General features: G+C 37.3%; 2 protein-coding genes across 4 annotated transcripts; one reads left to right on the top strand and one right to left on the bottom strand.

The window, feature by feature from the left end:
* The first annotated feature begins 22 nt into the window (after nt 1-22).
* On the top strand, nt 23-25,600 carry LOC120776711 (putative uncharacterized protein DDB_G0282133). Of its 3 annotated transcripts, none has more exons than XM_040107607.1 (3): nt 23-214; nt 13,418-13,731; nt 21,556-25,600. In XM_040107607.1, the coding sequence occupies exons 2-3, from the start codon at nt 13,589-13,591 to the stop codon at nt 25,307-25,309; spliced, it is 3,897 nt and encodes a 1,298-aa protein (XP_039963541.1). In that variant the 5' UTR covers nt 23-214; nt 13,418-13,588; the 3' UTR covers nt 25,310-25,600. The 3 variants fall into 3 exon arrangements, 2 of the variants coding, with proteins under 2 accessions (XP_039963541.1, XP_039963542.1); XM_040107608.1 differs by lacking the exon at nt 23-214 and adding an exon at nt 222-431; XR_005705458.1 differs by lacking the exons at nt 23-214; nt 21,556-25,600 and adding an exon at nt 13,785-13,990 and having other exon boundaries at nt 13,639-13,731.
* Nucleotides 1,340-3,354, bottom strand: LOC120776712. The gene is made up of 2 exons (XM_040107609.1): nt 3,273-3,354; nt 1,340-3,188 (listed from the first exon to the last, which is right to left on the bottom strand). Exons 1-2 carry the CDS (start codon nt 3,288-3,290, stop codon nt 2,031-2,033), a joined length of 1,176 nt encoding a protein of 391 aa, XP_039963543.1. The 5' UTR covers nt 3,291-3,354; the 3' UTR covers nt 1,340-2,030.
* Nucleotides 25,601-26,334: the final 734 nt, after the last annotated feature.

Genomic DNA, 26,334 nt, shown 5'->3' with positions numbered 1-26,334 from the left:
GTCATGGCATCTTTTAATTTTAACGAAAGTGTCTATCTGTTGTCTGTCATATGATGAAAAAATAGGTGACAAAAGATTTTCTAGCTGCGGACAAATTTTGATCAAAAATTAAAAGGATTTTAACAATAATAACGATATTATATTCACGAAAACGGGTCCATTTGCTAGTGGTTTCATTGGATTAGTTTATTTTCAATTTTTCTTGGTTTTAGTGGTGAGTAACGTTCATTCCAACTTTCTAAAAATGTCGTAATGAGTGGAAAAGTGTGACGCCGCCGTTTGTACGCTTTGAAGCGTTCGACGCTATTAAAAACGAAAGTGTACATCGATTTTTGTTTCTATCAACAGAGCCCTAAATTCATTTACAAAAATAAAATAGTTGTGTTTATGTCGTAAACAATACATATATTGCGAAGTTCATTATTGAAATGGTATGTGATTTAATGCGTAAGGAATATCGACTGACGACTGGAAATAATATTTTACACATACTATTGATTATTCAGCAGCTGCAATACCACGTATACATTTATCAATAAATTTTAGTATAAATAATTAATTGAGTGGTTTGCAGCATGCATGAAATCCAAACCTGATCAAAACAGTGATATTAATATTGCTAAGAATGCCTTAAGATTATATTTTTTTTTATTATTTACAATAAATAAATTTAATTGGTAAAATAAAATCCATTTTACTACCGATAAAGTTTATAAGTAGTAGTAAGCTCGGAGCAGACCTTAACTTGCTTAGGGTTCCCATGACAGTCGGGCCAAGTAACCGGAACGGACCCGGATTCTTATCCGGACTACGACTGTCAACTAGGCATCTTTGCTGGAAATTACTTCAGGAAAGTTTTCTGCCGCTATAACAACTTGCTTATCTCTTTTCAATTAAAATTTCGAGTTTATATATAATTTCGTTCGATGATAATAGCTGATCTTAGCGAATTTTTTTCGCAACCAGCTCCCCACTTTTTGGCTTTACCGGTATATATTTAAAATAAGCTCTTGAAGCCGTTGCGGATAAGATAAAGTTATTGGTCGGGGGAAACGCCTAATAACAACTCGTGGGATTGCTGAAAGATTAAATTTTTCTATCTTCCTAAAATGTGTTCCCCAATAAAAAAATCGTGCTTAAATTGCACAAAAACTCGAAAATACTTAGTGATTTAGCCAACTCTTATTCCCAAAACAATCAGGGGTACGTAACAGAGACAAGCTCGCATTTATATCGGACCAATAACTGTCAACTCGGCAGCAATCCTCAAATTTTTTTTGTAAATATTTTCTGTAGCTGCCGCAGATGTCTTCAGCTAGTAGTAATTTAGTGGTTTCGGTTGCAAGTTTTAATTTTTTTATTGAATACTGTTTAAAATATTTTCTTTATGTTACAATTTGGTTTACCAGCGTGGCTCAAATGTTTCAATGTTTCATTCAGACCTCTTATTCATTTTAAACAATCTCTTGCCTCCTATCGGCAGAAAATAACTCAATTAATTTTCGATGTATATTGGAAGTGGCGATTAACGGTATCTCTTATAAAAGATTAGTAAATTTTATTTTGATATGTGTACATAGTTGTATTCAAATGCTATCATAACCGCAATATGAAATAAAAGGTCTGAGATGCTGTTGCCTTATTAGCTTTTATTTACATTATTAAACGTTTCTTAAACTAACTAAATGTTTAATATTTACATTTTTTATATTTATTTTTATATTTTTTACTGTCTAAAAAATTTCTAAAAATGGAGTAGTAATAATAGATAATTTCTCTTATCTTTTGAAGACTGCTTTAAGCTGAACATAGTTGAATGTGTATGAAATAATATATAGCTTAGATTTGTAAACAGGTAAATGAATATTAAACGAAAAATAAACGTATGTTTTTTTATAGATTGCGTATTCAATTTCAAAAAATGCATATGCTTCATCTATGTGCAAATTTCTTATACAAAGGAAGATATGGAGATAATTTCATATGTATCTAATTTGAGGGCATTTGCATTTTTATTATACAATTTAGTCTTATCGATACTTTAAACCACGTGATCTGGCTAAATTCGCCCTATATGCACCTACCAAAAACGAATTTCCTCGGTAGGTGCCAATATCACTTCTATATAATGTTCGAGGTGTCGAGACACCATTAGCATTAAAGCCACTCCGTAGATTGGGTGCAACATATGGCCGTTGACTGGTGTAAAAGCTCCCTCCTTGATCCTGACTTGTTGGATTCGGAGACGTTGGTTGAAGTGAAGGTAAGATGGAGTTAACGGAAAAATTCGGCCGCACAAAGGTAGAGGCTATGTTTTGTGTGCTGTTCTGCGGTTGAGAACCAGGCACCTGGGTTTTCTTAGTGATGGAGGGCGCGATGTAAGGCGTGCCTGGTGAATCTTCTGATACTGGAATATCGTAGGAACGTCCCGAAGATGGGTTTGTAATACTAACAACACCTTTTCCACCTTGGGGACAAGGTTTGGGGTAATCGTAACCTCTCGAAACATCCTGTATGTATTTCTCAAAATAAATATTCTTCGGTTTATCCGGTGAGGTATAATTTGGATTAGTTAACGGCTCACGCGTTAACTCTTTATTCATACCCAATGATTGCGAACGTGCATTTGTTTGATTCTTTTTTAATCCTGGTATTACCTCTGCATCACCTTTAATCTTTACCACTATTGGAGTGGTAGTAGCCTCAATCTCTGATGAAGCCTCTGTAGTTGGCTTGGCGTTTTCCTTTCTTGTAACGTCCTTAGGTTTTAAATTGGAAACTTCTTTCTTATCCTCATTTTTATCATCTTTCGGTTTATTTTTTACAAAATCAAAAAGTTCATCGATATCTGGTACGTCTGGTATACCGCCATAGGTATCGAAATTGTCTCTAAAAGCATTTGCCCAATCCTCATTTTTATGCAAATTTGGATTAATTACTAATTTCCCGTTGTTTTTCCCACTGTGATTTTTAATAACAGTTATAGTTTTTACTCGTGTCCCTTCCTTGGAATCAATGTTTGTTGCTGCATAGCTCAGACTTGTGTCCCTCTTAACTTGACCGATCGATTTTGGATCGCTGACCTTTGTCCCAAAGATGTTTAAATCTTCTGCGTTTGAATCATGTTTATTTGTAGATATGGTAGATGCATCAACAAGTGTGAGTACTATTATTACGAAGGAATATATCTAAAAGACATTAAAAATGTTGTTGAATATTTATAGAAATGAAAGAAATACGGTAAGTTTAATACAAAAATTATGAAAATGGACCTGTTGATTAGCATCCATAGACTTATCCTAAAGGTTGCTATGACAGAGGGGTCTTCATGATCGTATCAAACCCAAATTTGCATCAAGCCTATTACTATTGATGAAATGTTTTCTATCAAACACATTTACAAAACTATTAACCCTAGCTACATCCTTAGAATCTTAATCCAATCTTTAAAATGTTACGTAGCGGGCGAGTTTCTACTCCACTGAAAATTATTTCTGTGCCAGCAAAGTCTACATAACAGACATGGATCCATAATTATATCGAACCAAGATATGTCACCTTAGCATCAAAACTATTTTGATATATATTTAATCAGCTAAAACCACAACGATCTCTGTCGATCATAGCATTCTATAAATTTTGTACCGAAAAATAAGAAAATTACTTTTCCATTCCAAATAATTATTAGTTTTGGAAAGGGCACTTGTCGGAACACTTTAACCTATGCAGAATTTTTTATAATGTGCTATCAATAAAAGACGATCTATAATGTTAAAATACACATGTTTTGTTGAATAATAAATCTATAATAAAAATGTTTTGCAAAATTTGATACCATCAAAGTATGTCTGCTTTATATGCTTTGCTTTTAAATAGTCGTTTAATCAGTCGTTTTGTCTTAAAAACTGTTTATAAGGAATTTATTGCTTTACATAACGGTGATCCAATTAGAGGTAATTTTTTCAATAGGCTTTTTTGACAGATCACGCGTGAATCATGTCAAGCGGCCATGTCATTTTTGTTCAGTATTGTTGGCATTTCATCATGGAAACACGCCTGAACAACGTTTACAAATGTTAAGAATATATTTCACGCGCTTCGCTCAACTTATAGTTGTTGTTATTGTTGTTCTAGCGGATACCTAGTCCCCGTCATATAACGAAATGCCTAAGAACGTGCTGTTTCACCGGAGTCGGACCAATGGGAGAGGGTTGTTAGATGAGTGGGGTTGGTGGGGCATGCAAAGCGTACGATTCGCACCGTCACGTACCATCATGCAACTGGAGACCCAGTATTCATTATTAGATAATATTCGACGGATTAAAACACGTTCAGCACACAGTGAAGAAAATATAGCAGCCGTAGATGAAAGTGTACACGAAGACCGTGGATCGGCTCCGTTCGCAGCAGCTCGGACTGACGTATGGAACGAATTCGCAAATTTACGTCGAGATCTTAAATTGAAAGCGCACAAAATACGGCTTTTGGAAGTACTGAAGTTGCTCGATCTTCTCAAGCGACATCGCTTCGCTCTATGGGCGCTTGAAGAGTTCCAAGAAGATTCGACGTTTTGGAGCCAGTTATGTAGCCCATTTCTGGCTCAATGGGAATGTAAACAAGCGAAATTGTCGCATTTTGGGACGAAGAGTAACTTGAAGAGATTCAAGATCTACTATTTTATCCAGAAAAAACAACGGCTTGGTGTGGTTTATGGGCCGATGGAATTATCGGTCCATATTTTCCATTTAGTTCGAACAAGAAGGTTCCCTTTCCCTATTTTCACATTTTGGGCCGGTCAATTGGCCACCAAGCTCGTGTGATATCACACCGTTAGACTTTTCCCTATAGGGATATGAAAAGTCCAAATTCTATGATATCCTTCAGGCCTTGGAGCAAAACATCACGCTTATCGTTCACAAGTTACCAGGCGAAATGCTCGAACGAATCATCGAAAATTGGACTCAACGGAAGGATCATCTGAGACGTAGCCGCGGCCAACATTTGAAAGAGATAATCCTCAAAAAATAAATGCCAAAGAATGTTCTTGCGAATGATAATAAAAATTCCCCATTAAATTTGAGTCTTTTGTGTTTTTTTTTCTATAAAAAAAGTAGGGAACCTCGAAATGGATCACCCTTTATTATTATGTGGTTTCGGGGGTATCAAATTAAAATGTTTGGTTTATGAAAAAACTTGAGTAATTGAAAAAAAATCTTCAAAAAATGTCTCCCGATGTTCTGAAGGTCAGTGTTCAATTATGAAAAATAAATACCGTTATTGTTACGACCTCAATTTATTTTGCAACATAGGTAAGTACATGTGTTGTTTCGTATACAGTAAAAAGTTTTCACTTTCGAAGTTTTCGAATGCAAACTTTTTGTTACAAAGAAAGCTATATCATACGAAAAAATTTGTGGAATTGTAAAAGAATTATACTGTACTATCAAAAAATGTTTCTAATATTTGGCAAAATTTCGACTCATGGTTCCGGAATGAATTTTGAAAGTGCCGAGAAAACGAAATGCAATGCCCAAGGGGACAGTTCAATAAAGTGATGAGCAAGGAAGCCCCGTTAAGTTTCATCTATGTATGCATTGCAAACTAACGATTTCTAATTATGTAAATACTTATAAAGCCATTTTATAAACTATAATTTAAGTTTTCCATTACTGAATAAAACTTACACTGGAACCTAAAGCACAAAATAGTTTTAAGTTTAATGGTGCAATAAAAATTTAAATTTACAGTCAGTTGGCGGGTAGAAAATCAGGGTTTTCAAAATAAAAGTGAGTAGCAGGTCAAATATGTTTATCACTTTTAGATTTACAGGACCATAAATGAATACTTTCTCTCAGGATTCGGTATTCGGTTCAATGTAGCAGTTCGAAATATGGTTTCACTTCATTGGTTTGACAAAGTGTTTCTTACTCGATTCGGCCACATACATACACACGTGTAATAATAATAAATATACAGTGAGCATCAAAGGAAAGTGTTCAACACTTGTTAATTACTTTGGTTATTTTATTTCAGTCTTTGTTAAGTGATATAATGTAACAATTTATATATATATTTTAATGGCATTTAATACTCTTCAAATTGATGGACAATCAGCAGAAAGTATATGCTCAAAGATATTATTGCAGAAGAATGACAAACAATTTTACCGGAACTAACAGAAAATCTTCTCGGTTCAATGCCGCGTTTTTTACAAGTCATAATTAGAGCAAATGGAGGGCATATGACGCTCAAAAAATATGTTTCCATCCCTTATTGTTCTTTTGACGTCAGAAATATTAAGTATTTTGAGTTTAGTGTTCATAACTTTTGTTGCCGTAAGAATTTCGTCTTTGTTTTTCCATCAATTTGAAGAGTATTAAATACCATTTAGAAAAATATAAATGTTTGTATTATACACTGAACAAAGACTGATGTAAAACAAACAATTTAAGAAACAAGTGTTGAACACTTTATTTTGATGCTGACTGTAGTTGCATACATAACACAGCTCTACAAAAATATTTCCATCGCCTCCCCCCTGGATCATATGTATTAGTAAATTTTTTAACTTTCAAGTGTCCAGATTATGACCTTATTCATGAAAATGTAGAATGTGTTCTTGTTTTTAATAAATGCAAATCTAATATTTGGATAATTATCGGCTTGTTAGTAATAAAAATTTAGTTTTCTGGTTATGATAGGGTTCTGCGCACCGTTTTCGCGCATACAAACGTCACGTGATCACCACTTTCAGACTCCTTACCGAAAATATCCTTAGAATTATGCGAAAAGTTTTAACGTTCTACTAAAAATCAAACGTGTATATATCTAGGATTACAGTCTAGAAAATTTCCTGTTTTATTTAATCAATCAAAATGAAACAACGATGACCCCAAATACCCAAATATCGGTACAGTCTACCAATGGATGTTAGTAAGAGTGTTGTGATATTTACAGCAAAGTTATTTTCCAAAAACTACTTAGGGGATTAGTACATTATCAAGTAAGGAACGTTAAAACAATTTGTCAAGAGAGTCGGACGTGGAAGAATATTAATTTAGTAGCGTTCGTAAAAATTGTCGAAAATAGATTAGAAAAGTTGAAAGCTGAAATATTCGATCGTCTTTAAATACAGCAGATAATGAAAGATAACAGATTATATCAAGGTGATAGGGAAATTGAAGTTTGGAAAAGTTTTGAGTTGAAAGTCGGAAAATCCCTAACCTAAGTACCAAATTATGAAGAAAATGCTCGAAATATGCTAACAAGCTGGAGCTATCTCTCAAAGCAATTTTGAGTGTAAAGTTGAAATATCTCCGTAATAATCTGTATCAATTTTCTGATAATTTGTAAATTATAGTAAGGAACAGGAGAGAGCGGTTGAACTAGGATCTAAAAGTTATGGAAGAAAGGTGTTATTGTTGATGGGAACGTCACATGATGGCAAATTGCTGCTAGTTCTTTAAAAAGGATTGTCGACTGGAAAATTATAAAAGAGAAGTTCACCTTTTACCGAAATATAACATATGTTTTCAATAATTGTCTCCCTGTTTACTTCGATGTATTCTTATTTTTCAAAACAAAACTGACATTACAAGAATTTCAGTTATTTTGTGTCATGATTTCTAATTTTTGTAAAGTAAAATGAAAATACGGTTTTAAAAATAAACGAGAGCAAATCTTACAAAACCATTAACTGTAGGCACAAATATATCCAAAATCAATCATATATCAAGGACACAGAGTACTTTATAGCCTATATAATTATTCATCAGAAAACTTATTCATAATAAGAACCTCAGAGTGTATATGTAATGTCAACAGAAAAATGCGACGGCAAATTGATTAAATATAGTACTTGTAAATTTTATTAGCTGCTCCTTATCAGCTTTTGATACAAATCAACAGAATGTGAGTGGAAAGTATGAACAGAGAATAATATACATATACATAGTATGTAATAGGTTGTCAAAAAAGTCTTGCGGTATTTTCGCTAGTTGGCGCTGAAAGCGCATAGTTCTAGTTTTATCGTCGCATCGGGTCATGCTATACCTTTTTGGAAAGCTCATTTCACGCGCTAAGACGTGTTTGATTGATTGTCGTTTCTTTTAAGTCGTTCGTGAGTTATAGCGTCGCAAACATGGAGCAAAATAAAGAGAAAATACGGCATATTTTACGGTACTACTACGATAAAGGCAAAAATGCATCTCAAGCCGCCAATAAAATTTGTGCAGTTTATGGACCCGATACAGTTTCCATTTCCACCGCACAACGATGGTTTCAACGTTTTCGTTCTGGTGTAGAGGTGGTCGAAGATGCGCCACGCTCCGGAAGGACTGTCGTCGAAAATTGCGATAAAATCGCTGAATTGGTCGAAAGAGACCGGCATAGTAGCAGCCGTAGCATCGGTCAAGAGCTGGGCATGAGTCATCAAAAATTCATTTCAATTTCAAAAAAAAAAAATACCGCAAGACTTTTTTGACAACGGCGATGATTGCCTAACCCATAGCAGAGAGCACGAGTGGTTTCAAAGTGGTCGTGAGGACATAAATGACGATCAACATGTGTTCCATCGAAACTGTGCGTGAATTCATCAAAAATCAGCCGAAATCATTATTGAAATTCATAGAAATGGAATTGAACACCTTCAAAGCATCGATTTATCGCATTTTGACTGATCATTTGGGCTTACGAAAGGTGTCTGCCAAAAGTTGCTCAGAATCCAACATTCGAAGGACGATTATTTGACCAAAAATCACATTTTAACCATTAACCATTCCCCGTAATCGCCTGATATGGCACCGTGCGACTTCTTCCTTTTCGGAAAAATGCATTTGCCCATGAAAGGAAAGCGTTATGCAGACGTAGAGGCCATTCAAAAGGTTTGCACCGACATACTGGCGGCCATACCGGACAACGAGCTAAAACACTCGTTCGGCATGCTTTTGGACCGTGCAAAAAGCTGTATTGAAGCAGACGGAGATTATTTTGAATAAAATAAATTGATTTTGCCGAAAAAACCATTTCTGTTTTTTTTTTAAGTCCTATTTAATTTGGAACGCACCTTGTATGCACACATATAAATTATCAGCATGAAGAGCTGAGTCAATTTAGCCATGTCCATCTGCTGTATATACGCGAAATAGTCCCTAAGTTTTTGAGATATTGATCTGAAATTTTGCACACGTTCTTTACACTCCAAGAAGCTGTTCATTTGTCGGAACCGCTGGAATACTTTTTTATTTGTAGAGACTTCTTCACGGATTATTGTCTACGAGGAAATTTTTCTGATCGGACTACTATACGGTATAGCTGTCATACAAAGTGACCTATGAAAATCATGGCAAACTTAACATTTTTGTACTTATGTTTCGTAGCCGCGATTACAATGAAAAAAAAATCTATCACGTCATAGACAAATAGCTGCCAAAAACTCACTAATATCCAATTCAAAATTCACCCGAACAAAGCTCTTGCTATTTCGAAGTAAGTACTTGGTACATTCTGAAATATGTTGTTGATATTTTATTACACCATCCACCACTATAAAATAATGAACTATTTGAGTCTCGAATCTAACGGGGATCGAAAATTTCGTCGAAATATCTTTTTTCTAGGTTGGTATAACCATCAGTAACATTAGTATCAAATGTCAAACCAAAATAATCATTAGTGTTTAGTATACGCTTGTCCAGTTCGAGCCGCAGAACTAAATAGAGAGGGTACCATCTTCTATAAGAGTGTACAGCTGCTGGCGTATGTCGATGATATTGATATCATCGGCCTTAACACCCACGCCGTTAGTTCTGCTTTCTGGGTCTGGCAGTGAACGAGGGCAAAGCGAAATATCTCCTGTCATCAAACAAACAGTCGTCGCACTCGCGACTTGGCTCTCACCTCACTGTTGACAGTCATAACTTTGAAGTTGTAGATAATTTCGTCTATTTAGGAACCAACAATGTCAGCCTGGAAATCCAACGCAGTATTGCTCTTGCCAACAGGTGCTACTTCGGACTGAGTAGACAATTGAAAAGTAAAGTCCTCTCTCGACGAACAAAAGCTAAACTCTATAAGTCGCTCATAATTCCCGTCCTGCTGTATGGTGCAGAGGCTTGGGCGATGACAACAACCGATGAGTCAACGTTACGAGTTTTCGAGAGAAAAATTCTGGGAAAGATTTATGGTCCTTTGCGCATTGGCCACGGCGAATATCGCATTTGATGGAACGATGAGCTGTACGAGATATACGACGACATCGACATAGTTCAGCGAATTAAAAGACAGCGGCTACTCTGGCTAGGTCATGTTGTCCGGATGGACGAAAACACTCCAGCTCTGAAAGTATTCGACGCAGTACCCGCCGGGGGAAGCAGAGGAAGAGGAAGACCTCCACTCCGTTGGAAGGACCAAGTGGAGAAGGACCTGGCTTCGCTTGGAATATCCAATTGGCGCCACGTAGCGAAAAGAAGAAACGACTGGCGCGCTGTTGTTAACTCGGCTATAATCGCGTAAGCGGTGTCTTCGCCAATTAAGAAGAAGAAGAAGATACGCTTGTCTTTCTGAAGTCATAAATCCAAATCAATCAATTTTTTCGAAAAGCAAGCTTGCGTTAACGTCTGAGAAAAAAGGCTTTCCGTCTACCAGGATGTCATGAAACGTATTATTACTGGCGATGAGATTTGGATCTACGTTTACGATCAATCGGTCGAATATCGTGGAATAAACTACGTGAAAGCAGGTCAAAAATAAAGGATATATTGACAGGTTTCTTCGATTATAGAGGTGTGGTGCGCTCTGAAGTTCTTCCGACCAGCTAAACTGTCAACAAGGAATACTATTTGAGTGTAGCGCGTACTTTGTGGGAAGCTATTCTTAAAAAGAGGTCGGAATTATGAGCTGGGTAGTAAGCGCTCAGAAATAGATGTTCATTGGGGAGAATCTACCGATGGCACTCTTTAATAGAGACATGTAGGTGTAGGGACTGGGAGGATGCCTTTCTCGAAGTGTACGTACGAAGGATCACCTTTTAGTGGTATACATACAGCTCTAATACGGCGGATGAAATTGGAACTGGGATAGTGGCATCACGCACAGCACCGAACCGTCAGTGTCTATGGCGAAGCAGAGATTATTTTAGAGAGAAACAATATCATGGTAAACGTATTGTCGTTCTCGTCCGTTGACATCAAATCAACAATAGTATTAGAGCGCATCATTTATTAGCATAAAACTCTGAGCTTAAAGGCATCAAGGATAATGATCTTGTCGACTTTCTAGCGAAAGAAGCTGTGACAAACAAGTCAATATGCCTGGAGCCTGCCTTCGATGCGGGCCCCCAGCCATAACCATAGAAGCTACGAGGAGAAAGGGGCTTGAAGAAATCGATACTTGCAGGGATTGTCCGGTTTTCGCAAGGCTGTTTCTGAGAGAGTTCAATACAAAAATATTCCCAAGTTAGGGTAACTAGTGGAGTTTTATACAGGCCGTGACAATAAATCCGATAAGAGTTTATATCATCTCTATTAACTAGGGAGTTTTACTAAGCCTCTGATTCAACTGGCCTAAATGAAGTAAGATGAAGGTCTAATCAAACACTCTTATTATTAATTGCACAGTGAACTGTAATATTTTTCCTTCTAAATCTAATACGGAATCGTTCAAACGTTCACCTTCCGTTCAATGAAGCTAATAAAGTAGCATTAGACTTACAACGGAGATCTCCATAACAATATTCAACAATTAGCTATTTTAAATTGTATTTAAAAGCTAAAATCTCTAATCTAGGAACAGTAATGGTAAGTGAAAGTCCGAAGGTTCTAAGAGTAATGAAAGCAACAAATTTATCTAACAGAAACACACCATCAATATTAAAAAAATACATGAAAAAACAAAAAGAGGCTATTTGAAATACTTTATATCGCTAGATGGTTTCGATTGAGCCAATAAGAGCCATTCGCCGCTTGCGTAGTTCACTGCTTGCTTGCTGTAATTATTTTGAATATTGTTTTTCAGAAAACAATATTTGTGCTAACAGAAAACTGAAACACAGTTGTAAGCCAAATGAATCACTGATTATACATGATACATAATGTACAAAATTATTGGTTAGACGACTGTGGATGGTAAAAACAAAAAAAAATTATTTTTAATATTTTTAGGTTATATGTACTCATAAATTATCCGAGGGGAATATGAACTTTTAGCTCGGAGTTTTGACACAAGTTCATTATGGTGAGCACAGAAATTTTTGCAAATTGGGGAGAAGCTGAACCAAACATCTAGCAATTGTTTACAGATACATGAAAATGTCCTTATCTGTTTCACTTATTTTGTTATATCATATAAATAAGGTTTCTTTTAATTTATTAATATAGTTGTTTTTTTTTTTTAAATGACATTCAACTCACAATGCAAAAATTCATTTTCTTTCAACCGAGTATTTTATATTTATCTCGAACTTCGAATTTTTGTTTTACCGTTTGACCGTAACTGCACGCTTTTTAATCGTTTATAACCGCAAACAATGCTTGGTAAGAGCTTTTATACACAATGGAAAGAAGGAAAATTGATTTCCTCTACAAGTTTTATAATGAACTCTAACGTTTTTTTCATTCCAATATCATTAGTATGATCTTCCCAAAGATGAAATGGTCAATTACGTCTTGTCATGTCCACAAAAGCAGACACTTCGTCCAAAAGTTCGTACATTGTTATTATCTTGTTTGATATGCCTCACTTCATATCTCGGAAACACGTTTAAGACAAGTTGCTAGGCCTACTGGACCATTACACATACTCTTTACTTATATATAGTACATACATACATATGTATGTATATGAGCTGAATGAATTTCAACAAAAGTAGATGCAGTTTTCTCGTTATTGTATTATGATTGATTAAAGAGAGGTGCCGGAATCAGTTGACATCTTCATATTTGGGCATATATTTGTTTGATTTTATTCATGAACGCATAATGAGGGAAAGCAACTGTGTTGAGCCACATTTTGTGCAACTAATGATGATGTCAGCACATGTTTCGGGAAATTCTCCTTTTAAAACTTGTATTTATATATATGTGTATTTAAAATGGAATTGTACCACTCATGGGGTGTAGTGGGTGTGTAAATAAACCCAATATAGGACCTACGATAATCTATATATTCAAAATGCCCAGGAAGTTTGAGAGCTTAAAAAGAAAAAGGATGTGTTTGGGCCTTTTAGCTCTAAATATGATAGATGATAATATGTTCTTAATGCCTAAGCTCAGAACATCATTAATGTTTTGAATCCACAAAAACTCCTTTCCGATTTTATATATTAATATCTGTTTCCTGAAAATTTGTAATATAAATTATTTTATGCAAACCTTTTAGCATTAAAAAGTGAGGTTATATGTATGTTTATGGTATTTTTCAGAGCTCATGTCATCTCTACAACTAACCGTATTGGACTAATAAAGACAACTTAACCAAATACATATTTAATTAAACAACGCGAATAGCTATTGTATGGCTGTTCGCTAAATGGATGTTTTGAACCTGTAATAAAATAAATAATAATTGCGTAGAATTCTCGGACAAGTAAAAGATGAGTGTTATAATTCGTTTGCAAAATTTGCCGTGGTCGGCAAATGCATTGGATATACGGCAATTTTTCAGAGGTCTCTCAATACCGGATGGAGGTGTTCACATTGTTGGTGGTGAAATGGGCGATGCTTTTATCGCATTCAGGTAGATATTTACACTTCTTAACTTAAGTATTGGTTTTAAGAATAAGTTGTTAGCGTTTAACGAACGCGTTAGATCAATTGAGTCATTCTAGTTTGGCTGAGAATTATGAAATAAATAAATGGACTGTAAAAAAGGTTATGTCGAAAAGGTAAGAGAAAATGTTCGTCTATTGTGACGATATACTTGTCTTGAAAGACGACGATATATTACCCTTAAACTAAAAACTCTAAAGATTAAAACTTTACAAGAGAATTAAAAATGGAACTCTTTTAAATTGAATGTGTTGGGAAATACATGTGGAACAAAAATATATGTCTATAGAGTATATACAGATGGAATATAAAAAATTAAATTAAAACGTATCTTTTTAATAATGCGAGACGATAGATAATACTCACGGCATTTTCTTACGACACTTTGCCCAAATGCAAAAGCTTCAATTTCCAATCGCATAACTGTAACAAATTTAATTCAAAAAGCTAGTTGGCTTCAAAAAAGTATTTTCAAAAATTTTGGGAAAAATTTGCGAAATATTTATCAACAAAGCATCCTTTTAGTTCGCCATATTTGACCAAACCAAACGATACTTCTACTTCTTTAATCTGCAAGAAAAAGATTTTTTCTGGAGTCTGCCAATAAGTTTGCCACCTAATACTGCGTGGTAAGTGTTCTTGAGCCACTTGGGCAATTGCTTTGCAAAAACTGATTTTTAAATGTCACAATCGAAGTAGAAGAGGCCTTTTATCTCACTGCGCGATTTCTCTTCCAAAAAATAGGAACCGAATCACTGAGCGATATTGCTCAGCTGACATTTTTACAGTAGTCGTCTTCGGGAATATACTAAACGATAGTGAGTTTATCTTGTGATATTATCGCTATCGTATGGTGAGGTTAAGTGCTTTTCGTATCTCCGTGCAATAGCTTTTCTAAAAGACCGATAATAACTTTACGAATGAGTTCTCTACAGTAAGTTGTTTGGCCATGACTTAACAACGGCTAAAAAGCTATCTGGACATTTTGGGAAGGACTCATAAAAATAACCGTGAGTAACAGTGTATTCGACCACGAGTAATACATTTTTGTACATACTCGAGTACTGGTCCGAACTCTGGCTGATTTCGTCAGTTTGATTCATGTATACAAATCGAACGGTTTGTGTACAAATCAGCGGCAAAGAACAATTTTGAATCAGTAGCGATCAGCTTATACAAGTACACACATACATGTTTGCTTGTGAATCATACTCATATTTGTATGAGTGCAACGTTGGCCAGTGTTCGGGTTGGATATATCCTATATGCTGTACACATGTACAGGTCTTTGTAGGTTCGCATAGAAATCATTTAGTATGAGTATTAAAATATACCCGAGTAAGCCACAGATAATTGGAATCAAAACTACATTACTCGAGTAATTGATCGGTTGGATTGAAACATCCGGCACAGCGCACTAAGTTTACATGATTTGATTTGAACCAAAGTCGGCCATACCATTTACGCGATCGTGATTGCCGAAGAAAAATTGGTCGCGCTGCATCAAATCCGTTAACGCTGGTCGGTACTTGAGTCGATCAACTATGCTGATTTGATTTGGATTGTGTTTTCGGCACGAGTGTTTGATCTGACTTAATCATACTCGTTGCAGCCTCTTATGCATATAATCTCAAAATAATCTATGACTGCTTTTTGGGCAATTTTGAAAAAAATATGAACCAAGCGAAAACAATAAACCTGATTTGATTACTTGTATATAATAGTTGATGTCCATTCTTGCTTAAATAAAGGTAACGTCGAGATCTTTTTAAGTAACTTGTCAGAAACTCGTATTTCAAAATGTGTGTACAACAAAGCCGAAGAGAGAATATCGGGAACCGGGGATAATCGTAATGAATTATTGGAAAAAACCGCGAGAAATCATCTCCGATCTCCCTGCTCTATATCACTGGGGTACATATGAAATGAGATTACAAACGTTCATACGATATTCTCCAAGTAGAAAGACAATAATACCAATCCAGGTGGGCTAAGAAGTTCATATAGTTTCTATAATAGCTTTAGAGAGAGTCCTTATTTTTTGTAGATAGACCTAAGCTTCGAAAGGCATTTGTCGGACAAATGGTTCCTTAGACATAGTGTTTTTAGCGACGAAGTAAAGTAAGTAAATTCTGTTCTGCCTATACAGACATGAAGGAAAACATTAACAAATAAAAAAATATCTTAGATAACCGTAAAATAAAGTTGATCGAGATAGCTGACGTTCTGAAGACATACGAGTAAACATGAGGGACATATCGTTGATAAGATTTGGGAATCAAGCATGCAACATATTTGTGCCCTTCGATTTGGAATAATCATATAAATTGAACAAAAAAATGTAATGGCTAATGTACTTATTTAAAGTGTTTAACCAGAGGAAGTATAAGAAGGTCATGGGTTACAAAAGGAAAACTGAAAACTTTGGGAAAATTGCGATTTTATATTCAATATTGTTTCCTTTTAGCTCTATACGATGAACTCAGAACCGCTCTGACTTTTTTAAACCGTTTGAAAAATACTTTTCCATTAGGTATGTAATTTAGGCTCCTTTGGAGGCGATAACCTTCTCATTAGGTTAAAATTTTTACTGAACTTTTCAAAATTGGAAACGAAAATTACGCCGAGGGCCAAATCTGGAGAATCCAAGGGATGGGCAGCAATTCATGGTCTAATTCAATTGAATTAATCGTGTGGAAGGTAGTGTGAGTTGACAGTGCCGCTTTCGCTTGCGGGCAATACAAAATTAAAAACAAAAATGCAATTGAAACTAAGTTCTCATCGGACTCCCTCGTAAGATAACCCTTATTTCCCTTTTCGAATCGGGCTTGGTATTGGCTCTAAAAGGTTCGTATAATTCGCTTTTATTAACAATAAGTTTTTTGTGGATTCGCGAATTAGGAAATTCTATTAAGGTAAACGATAACAAAATTGTCAAGTCCATTTGAAACTTGGAAAAGAAGGCCTTCAAAAATAAATTAACAATTTTAAAAGTGAGAGATTTAAAATGAGTTTGAAATTTGCAACAAGTCTAGATCCCTCAAATCATTTCTTTATGTCGCGTTCTGTTATCCATTGTTAAAGAATACTTATGCGCTCGCATTTTGCAAAGTATTTGTGTGCTTCGCTCTATATTTTCGAGAAATACCTTTATTTTACTCTGCAATCGAAGACTTCTATTAGTATTCAGTCGATTGGAAATATGCGATGAATACTTCGAAGAGCATGAATACATATTCTCAGAAAAAAATATGTTCCTATTAAAATACCTGAGATATTTTCATATACAATGAACTTTCAAAAATCTGTAAACTAGTTCTCTTAAACGAAATCACTAAGATGCGAAGATCTGAATCGCGGCACAAGCTATCACGGTTATAATGGAGACGATTGGTAAGTAAACACCGGAATGTTTTATTTGGTTGTATATGGTATGAATTCTATGCAGTCATCTGACCATTTCACATACTGTATAAAGGACTTCTGTTATGCAGAACATAAAACTTGGAAGATAAAGTTTACCTTAAGTAAAAGGTATATCCTACAAATTTATCCATTCGAAGTTCAATGAACACATTATTTTTAAGTTTTTAAGGATTAGTACAGGAAAGAAGGAAGATCATTTCATCTAGATTCCCATAAACAGTCTACGGTCAAAATTAAAGTTGTTTTCTAACGGCTTCTAAACTGTCGGAAAGAACTTAGTTGCCACCACAAAAGTTCCAAACATTTTAATAAAGCACGGATCTCTCAATTCAAAGTTAAACTTAGGGTCCATCGTAACATTGGATCAAGGTGACTTGTAAATCAGCAATTGAATCCGATAGAGTAATTTTGAATATCACCCATTGAATTCAACGCCACAAACCGGAAGATTTCTCAAAAACAAATATTGGTTTAAAACCAAAGAGATCTGGTTTATGCACCAAAATGGGTGATTCACTCTACCGAATTCTTGACTGAAGTTCATATAAATAACGTAAGTCAACGTATTTGCCTAACTACCCTAATACGATGTTGTTGAAATAAAATATTTAGATATAAAATGATGTTTGTCGTTACTGGCGTAGACACCGCATACGCGGCTATAGCCGAGTTAACAACAGCGCGCCAGTCTTTTCTCCTTCTTTGATATGTGGCGCTAATTGAAGATTCCAAACGAAGCCAGGCTCTTCTCCAACTAGTTTTTTCAACGGAGTAGAGGTCTTCCTCTTCCTGGCGTTATGCTTTCACTGCCATTCAGCAGACTGGAGAAGTGTTCCCTCCATAATTTTAGTATGTTCTGAGCATCGGTTACATCGGAAACCTTCTGTTAGTCGCTCCATCTTTTCGTAGAATTTTCGAGCATAACCCCTGTCGGCCAGCTTGTCAATACTCATGCATTTTGGCCTCTCTCTTTTTCTGTCTGCAAATGCGTCTCGCTTCCCTCTTCAACTCTCGGTATCTATCCCATCCCGCACCTGTTGTGGTTCGGTCGTAACGTTATGAGGTAGGCAGTCTGTTTTCTCTCCGCTGCGACACGGCACTCCTCGTCGTATGAGCTGTTCTTTTTCATTTTCCCGAAAACCACTGGTTTCGGTTGCAGCTGTACGTAAATAGCTTGAAATGCCGACCCACAGTGCAAATCGATTAGAAAATCGTTCGGCTATCTGTTGTGTTTGCAACAAAATAGTGGTCCGAGTCGATGTTAGGGCCTCGGAGTGTATGCCCTAAACGCTGGAGACGTGTCTTCCGTTTATCACAACATGATCGATCTGGTTGGTGGCTTTTCGATCCGGAGACAACCTGGTAACTTGGTAAATTTGTCAATGCTGGAATCTAGTACTACATATAACCATATTTCGGCCCCGGTGAAGTCGATCAGCCTCAACCCATTTAGGAATGTTTCCTCGTGGAGGCTGAATTTAACGACTGTTGTTCCAAAAATACCTTCTTTGCCCACCATGACGGTAAAGTCGCCAAGCACGATTTTGAAATCGTGGCGGGGGCAGCTCTCATAGGTGTGTTCGCTTTGATGTGGATTGGGGAAAGAAGTTCATCCACCGAATATCCTTTATGGCCACTGTAGTAAATGCCACAAGGACCTACTCGCCCCAGTCCTTGTGTCCATCGCATTTCCTGGACGGCGGTGATGTCAGCCTTTACTCTAACGAGGACATCAACCAGCTGGGCAGCGGCACCTTCCCAATTAAAGGACCGAACATTCCAGATGCATGCCCTTAAATCGTTATCCTTAATGCATTTGCCATCACCGAAAGGAGGGTCTTCCTGCTCTTCCGAGACTGGTGATAATTTTTCATTGTGGGCGTTTTTTACATGGCGGGTCCCAAGCCCAGCGCACAACCCTTAGGAGGGATAGGTTGGATAAACCAAAGAGGGTTTAATTAAAGGTGAAGTTGATGTGAGTATTTTATATAATTTTTTGTCTAATTTATACATGCGTTAGAGTCATATCATAAAATTTTGCTCGTAAGTGTACGTGCAAATAAGAAGTACCACTAAGTAGGAAACTAATAATTACATTAAAATAATTGAAATCAATATCAAATGAAAGTTTGCTTGAGTTTCGAGCCCATCAGTGGTTGTTATGGTTTCATTGCGAAATGTACTATTCAAAATTATAATAGTGAAAAACAAAACGAATAAATATTTCCACTTAATTGCACCGTCAAGAAACGCAACCTTTTTATAAAATTAAGAAATGAGGGAAAAACTTATTCGGAAATTGAAGACCCCTGGGATGTACTGCACCAATGATAGCCAATGGCATTAAATATGTCAGAAAGCAGAGGTAGGGAAAGACAACTGCAATAGACCATCGATGCATAGTTCGCTATAGCAAAATTATTCGTCCTCCGTCTTCGTTTGATATACAATGCAAAAACGACTATTAGAAAACAATTTACATGGACGAAGCCCGCAGAAAATGCACCTTTTAACAAAAAAACACGTCGCAAAACGCATTGAATTCGACAGAAATCATGTCGACTGGCCATTGGAAAAGTGGCGAAATATATTTTGGACAGATGAAAGTAAAATCGTGCTTTTTGGAGGCGCAGGTTCACGGCAGTATGTGCGTCGTCCACCGAATACACTACCAAACCCTCAAAACATGCAGGGTCAAAAATATTAGTTTGGGCATGTTTTTCTATGTATGGTCGTATCGACACTGTCATAGATCAAGACATGTACATGGATATTTTGAATACCACAATGTTACCTTATGCCGGCAATATAATGACCCGAAACATACGAGTCGGCTAGCCAAGGAGTGGTTTCGTATTAAAGGGATTAAGGTTATGCCTTGGCCTGCGCAATTGCCCGACCTCAATCCCATGGTAAGACAGTTAATAGGAGCTTTTCGATCACATACTGAACTCTATTCCTTTGCATCTATACATAATTTTTAGATTTAAATATGTTTCAGTTACGTTTTTAAACCAGATGTGATATATGGTAATACTATTTTTGAACAGCGAATAGATTATTTTACAGGACAACGCTGCAATCTCCAAGAAATTGTTCAGATCGGATCACTATGTTCAAAAACAAAATCATCTTCATAAATGATATTATTTCATTATTAAGTAATTATGACACGGTGCATTATCTTTGTGAAACAGCTCTATGTTTTTCTTCAAAGGCCGCCGTGTTTCGGCGAAGGTAGTCAATAAACATTTTTCCAAAATACAGACTTTTACAATCAGCCGACTGTTGCGTTTTTCCACGCTTTGGAACGGGTTCACCGCGCGCAGTCCACTCGGATTACTGTCGATAGGACTGTGGAGTGAAATGATAGAGCCATGTTTCAAATATTGTCACATATAGATACAATAACTCGGGTTAATTACGCCTTAACCTCTCCAAACACTGTTTCGAATCATCAACTCGTTGTTTTTGGTCGAAAGTGAGCTCACGCGGTACCCCCTTCGAACAAAGCTCTCTCAAACCAAAATATTCCTGAATGATATGATGTACATATTCATTTGATATCTTTAGAGCACCTGGTATGTTGAAGAACGTCAATTTACGGTCATCCAAAATACAAACCGTTGGTCGTTGCGTTTTCTGATTTAGTTATAAATATAGTAGCCACCTTTGAAGAATGGAAAGAGATTTATTTGTAATAAGAGCAGATCTAGCGTCGTAAGTACCTAGGAACAAAAAATACTTCGTTTTTAATTGATGAATACATACAACACTAAACACAGTTCTATATAGCGATAAAAAGTATATAGTGATGTATTCCACACCGTGTCAACTGTCAGGCGTTTGACCACAATTGTCGGAAAACAGCACACCACGAATATAAAAGTTCTTGCAGCTAACCCTAAGTAATGAAGTAAAGTCTTCACAGGGTCTAGCTTTTATTGCTTTTTATGGATAACACTATCGGAATGTCCTATCTCAAATCTCTAATGTCACAATCACTTGACGACGGCCTACTTTGTTTTTATTTAAACCAATCATTTGTCAAAATGAGATTAAAAAGTCTTTACAAGTAGAATCCCAAAAAAAGTTAATGGTTCTATCAATATGATATTTCAGCCATAAGCATAATCATGAGACCCAAATGGAGATTTATATTAAGCTTATTCGCGGACTCAAAGTACAAAGGTAAGATATCACCCAAAAAATTCTAAACGAACAGTTTAACATATCGGCAAAGCTTTGATTCGTCAAAGCCAAAACGAAGATGACTCAATTGTCTTACTCTTTTAGTTTTCAATATATGCCCCAGAAAATAATGTTTTACACGTCTTTTGTATTTTTTCCTTCTGTCCCCATATAGCACCGACGAAGATGCCCGTCAAGCAATGATGCATGATCGTGAAAAAATCAATGAGGTTCAAGTACGTCTATTGCTTTCGTCGCGAGCTGAAATGCAAAAAGTGATCGAAACTGCACGCCAGCAATCTCTCCAAGCCCTCAAAAATGCTGGTGCCGTACCAGCTATCAAAGCATCGACCTTGTCCAATCCGCAACCACCGGTCATTACTCCAAATAGTCTACATAATATACTTTCGAGTGCAGCACCATCATTTTTGGCATATCAGAAACAAGCTGGCATCACACTTGTGGAAACGCCAAATGAGCCCAACATTAATGAATCCGTGAGTACACATCGTAGTAGCGTTGAAAAAACTCGCGATCGCCGCCGTTCTACATCACGAGATCGTCGTCGATCGCGTTCACGTGACCAAATCGAACGTAATGATCGTAACGGTTCACGTCGTGGTCGACGTGATAGAAGTCGCTCTCGATCGCGAGATCGCGATTGGAAGAGTCGACGATCTAGCCGACGTTCAAGAAGCCCAGATCGTGGTCATGACAAAAATAGAGATCGCAGTCCAGATCGTAGTCGAAACTCTAGCAGAAGCAATATAAATAGCAGAGAACGAGAAAGTGGAAATACCCAATCTAACAAATCCACCACAGATTTACTCGGTACCAAATCGCTTACTAAAATATTAGACACAAATGAGAGTGCTAGCGCCAAATTAGGCAGTATTTCGCCTTGGGGTATACCTGGCATCAACTCGTATCAAACAAACAATTCAGACAACATTGGGGGAACATCTACCAATAGTTCTACACCATTTTCTATCGCTGGCTCCAATACCAGTAATATTTTAAACCCATTTAGTGTGGGGACTGCCATTCCGGGTTTACGAGGTTCGCAGTTGACGAATTCATACACCAGCAGCGTTGCCAATAAAAGTCCTGACTCTCAGTCTAACACGAGCGCCGTGAATATACCAGCAGGCAGCGTCATGCCACCATTCCAGAGCTACTCCTCTTCGGTTGCGGCCCCCAATAATTACAGTATAAATTTTTTTAACTCTAATTCGAACAGTAGTGACTCACCTAAGACCTTTGCATTGCAAAATCCCTATACGACGGCGATACAACAGGCCACATTGAATACGAACTCAACAGATTCAACTAGCGCTGTAAAGCGCAGCCCCACTCAACAGAACACTAGCACAATGTTCCCTGGCCTTAGCTTGATTGATAAGAAGCCGGATGTATCTTTCGCACAAGGTAATCCAACAGCAACATCGACGTCTAATTTCTCGTCAGTGAGTCAATTGTCACAAGAGCCCATCGCATTCGCCAATACCAATCCTTATGCCCAAATGTATCCGAATCTCTTCGCACAGGCCGCTGCAGCCAGTGTTGCCAAGCCAAGCAACATCTCACAGAAATCAACAGAGCCGGAAACACAACGTTCTAAAGAGCCAGTAAAAGGGAGTTGCTGTATCAAGGTTAGCGACATGTGTGGAAGTACCACATACAGTGATGTGCGTAAATTCTTCATGGGTCTCTTCATCCCACACAACGGAATTAAAATGGTAAACGATAAGCACGGATTGCGGATCGGCGTTGCGTATATAAAATTTTCACGAGTATCCAGTGTACATAAAGCGTTAATGCGTAATAATTCCACGCTTAAGTCGAAAGCTGTCAAAGTAGAGATGGTAACTGATGAGGAATTCGAGGAGGTGGAGGACAGTTATCGCCCCCAGGGACGATTTGACCGTAACAATGATCGTGGAGACCGCAATTATTCAGATAATCGCGGTGATTATGATCGTAATGATGATGATAACGATGATACGAATAGTCGTGGTGACCGAGTGTCGAACTCCGACATTGAATTCAAATCGGAACCTTTTACTGTACTCTATATTGAAGATATACCCTCATCGGCGGTTGAGCACGATCTTATGCGCATGTTCTCCTCTTACACCATTTTCGATATTTTATTAACACCTAGTCGTGAAAATCGCCGAGAATTCAAAGGGCATGTGCTTTTCTCACGTGCCGAAGAAGCGAAAGCAGCTTTGGAGGACAAATCACGGCATATGATTGGCTACCGCAAAGTGCGTGTACGCCCAGCGACGGTCGATGAAATGGAAAGAGAAAAAGAGAAACTACGTTTGGCTAACGAGCAATTGATGAAAGAAGAAGAAGCACTCGCTGAAGCGGAGAGATTGAAAGAAGAACAAAATCAAGCTGAAGATGATATGGATGTAGCGGATGACACGAGCAGCCTAGCATGCACCGATGTTAATAATGACATACAATTAGACGAAAAAACTGAACGTAATAGCTCAATCGATTCTAAAAATACTAATATACCTAGTCTTTTCGATATTGGTTCAATGAGGGGTGACGATAATATGTCAAGAGGTGGTAATACACCAAGTGATCCCCGTCTGCGTCGACAGAAGCCAAGCCGCTTTGAACCTTTGAAGCCCACGGACGAGATGAACCTGAACATGAATATCGGCAACAATATGGGTATGAATAGTAATATGAGTCAAAATAGCAATATGAGTATGAGCAGCAACAGGGGTATGAGCAGCAACATGGATATGAGCAGCAATAGAGGTATGAGCAGCAACATGGGTGTGAGCAACAACATGGGAATGAACAACAACATGGGTATGAACAACAATAACATGGGCATGAACATGAATAATGGTGGAAATTTCATGGCGCCGATGATGAATAACAACAATAGAAACATGAACAGCAACAATATGATGAACAACTCAAATGGGATGAATAATTTCATAATTATGAAAAACTGTGATTATAATACACGTATGAATGACATAGCTGATCTCTTGCAGGGCGCATTTTTGCGTCTCAAACACATTGAACCGTTACGCGGTGAACGCAATATGCCGACCGGAGAATTCATTGTCGAATTCCAAGATTCTCGTGATGCAGAAACCGCCTTACATCAATTCAACAACACCACATTTCGTCAACGAAAACTTCGTATACGACCGATCATGCCACAGGAGATCGCTGACAAAATTGGAAAGCCCTTCATGAATTGTTACCCTGGTGGTGGTGGTGGCGGCGTGACAGATGGCCGACCATTCGACAGGAATCCATTTCAGGGAAATAATAATGACGGACCACCGATAATGAATATGGGCGGTGGCTCTGGTGGACGCTACGGCAATAACAACATGAACAACGACAACAATAATGGCCGCGGCGGTATGGGAGGTAATAGTAATGGCGGTGGATCAATGATGAATCGCGGTGGTCGCGGTGATCGCGGTCACAACGGTGGCTATCGAAGTGATCATTCAAGTGGCGGAATGCGCAATCGTGGCAGTCGCAGTAACAACAGCGCTTCAAGTCACGATGGCCACAATTCGGACCAGGATGACGAAATACAAATAATTGATGACAGCAGCAACGATGTTGTTATTAGTGGCGATAGTAGACCTAACCGTGGTGACGGAGATAGCAGTGGCATACCGGAAAAATTCACACGCCCCGGCTGCGTGATAGCCATGGAAAATGTGCCCTACAAGGCCGAGCTAATAGACATATTGAAGTTTTTCGCTGGTTATGATTTGACTCCAGACGATATTATAAGACGTTTCAATGACGATGGCACACCGACGGGCGACGCACGTGTGGCGTTTGAAACGCCATCGATGGCACGTTCGGCCTACAATTCACGGCGAAGAAAACAGATTTTCAATCGCACCATACGCTTGTCATTGCTGTAGGACATGGAGTTCTGATTTCCGAAGGGTGGCTGTAAATATGGGGTAGATTACGTTTAGGTTTACGCATACACATATGTACATACTTAACCTATGTACACTAAATTATAATTTTAAGGTTTGCTTCATACCATATTCAATATTTGTATTTTGTAAATACGAGACAACATCATAATAATGAGAAGTTAAGTACCACGATTGGATCGGTGGTATGCTAATATTTTGTACACAAACATACATACTAACTTATGTTAAAATTAATTTTTATTTAACGTAAATAATATATAATTCAAATATGAGTAGTTTATGGATAAATATAAAATTGTTTTTCTTAAACGCATATGTTGTTTTATTTAATAATAAATTTTTAAATAAAAATATATGTTTGTGTAAACGGGAACTAGTTTAAGAACTATAAATATTTAGTGTTGATACTCTTGAATAATACGTTTTCTGCAGTCCTGCATGGACCAGGGACCAAATCTGGAGAAACCGTTCGATGAGCTAGCAGTTCGTAGTTCGTAACCAATTTGGCCTTGACCTTTCGTACCGATAGGACAGTATTCAACTTCAAATCAGGCCGGGGAAATTTCACGGTTTCGACTGTATTGTTCTCAAATCCGTGGACCCGTTTGTGTCTACCCGCACCCAAAACAAAACTTTGATAGTAAATGTTTCTTGCGATTATAGCGTCATCGTACGGTTAAGCTAAGTACTTTTCGAACTGCCATATGTAAATTAATATACGAAATACACTAAAAAGGGTCAATAAGGAAATAATTAAAGATAAGAAGACGAAATTGGCCCATTGAAAAGACAGATAATATAAGCTTGAGTAGGTATAAATAGGCACATTCATATAATAGAGGTAAATCAGAACTTGTAGGACCCCCAAAGGTGATCTAGTGACTGATGCCTGGACATTCCTTAGACCTGGAAAATCAACAACTGACCAGATATTCACCATGCGCCAAATCTTGGAAAAGACCCGTAAAAGCTGCTTTTGACAGCACGAAAAAGAGCCGCCT

The sequence above is a fragment of the Bactrocera tryoni genome, chromosome 5, assembly GCF_016617805.1.
Source record: "Bactrocera tryoni isolate S06 chromosome 5, CSIRO_BtryS06_freeze2, whole genome shotgun sequence".
In the NCBI taxonomy this organism is placed as follows: domain Eukaryota; kingdom Metazoa; phylum Arthropoda; class Insecta; order Diptera; family Tephritidae; genus Bactrocera; species Bactrocera tryoni.
The sequence above is the reverse complement of the archived record's forward strand: the minus strand, read 5'-3'. Positions and strand labels throughout refer to the sequence as shown.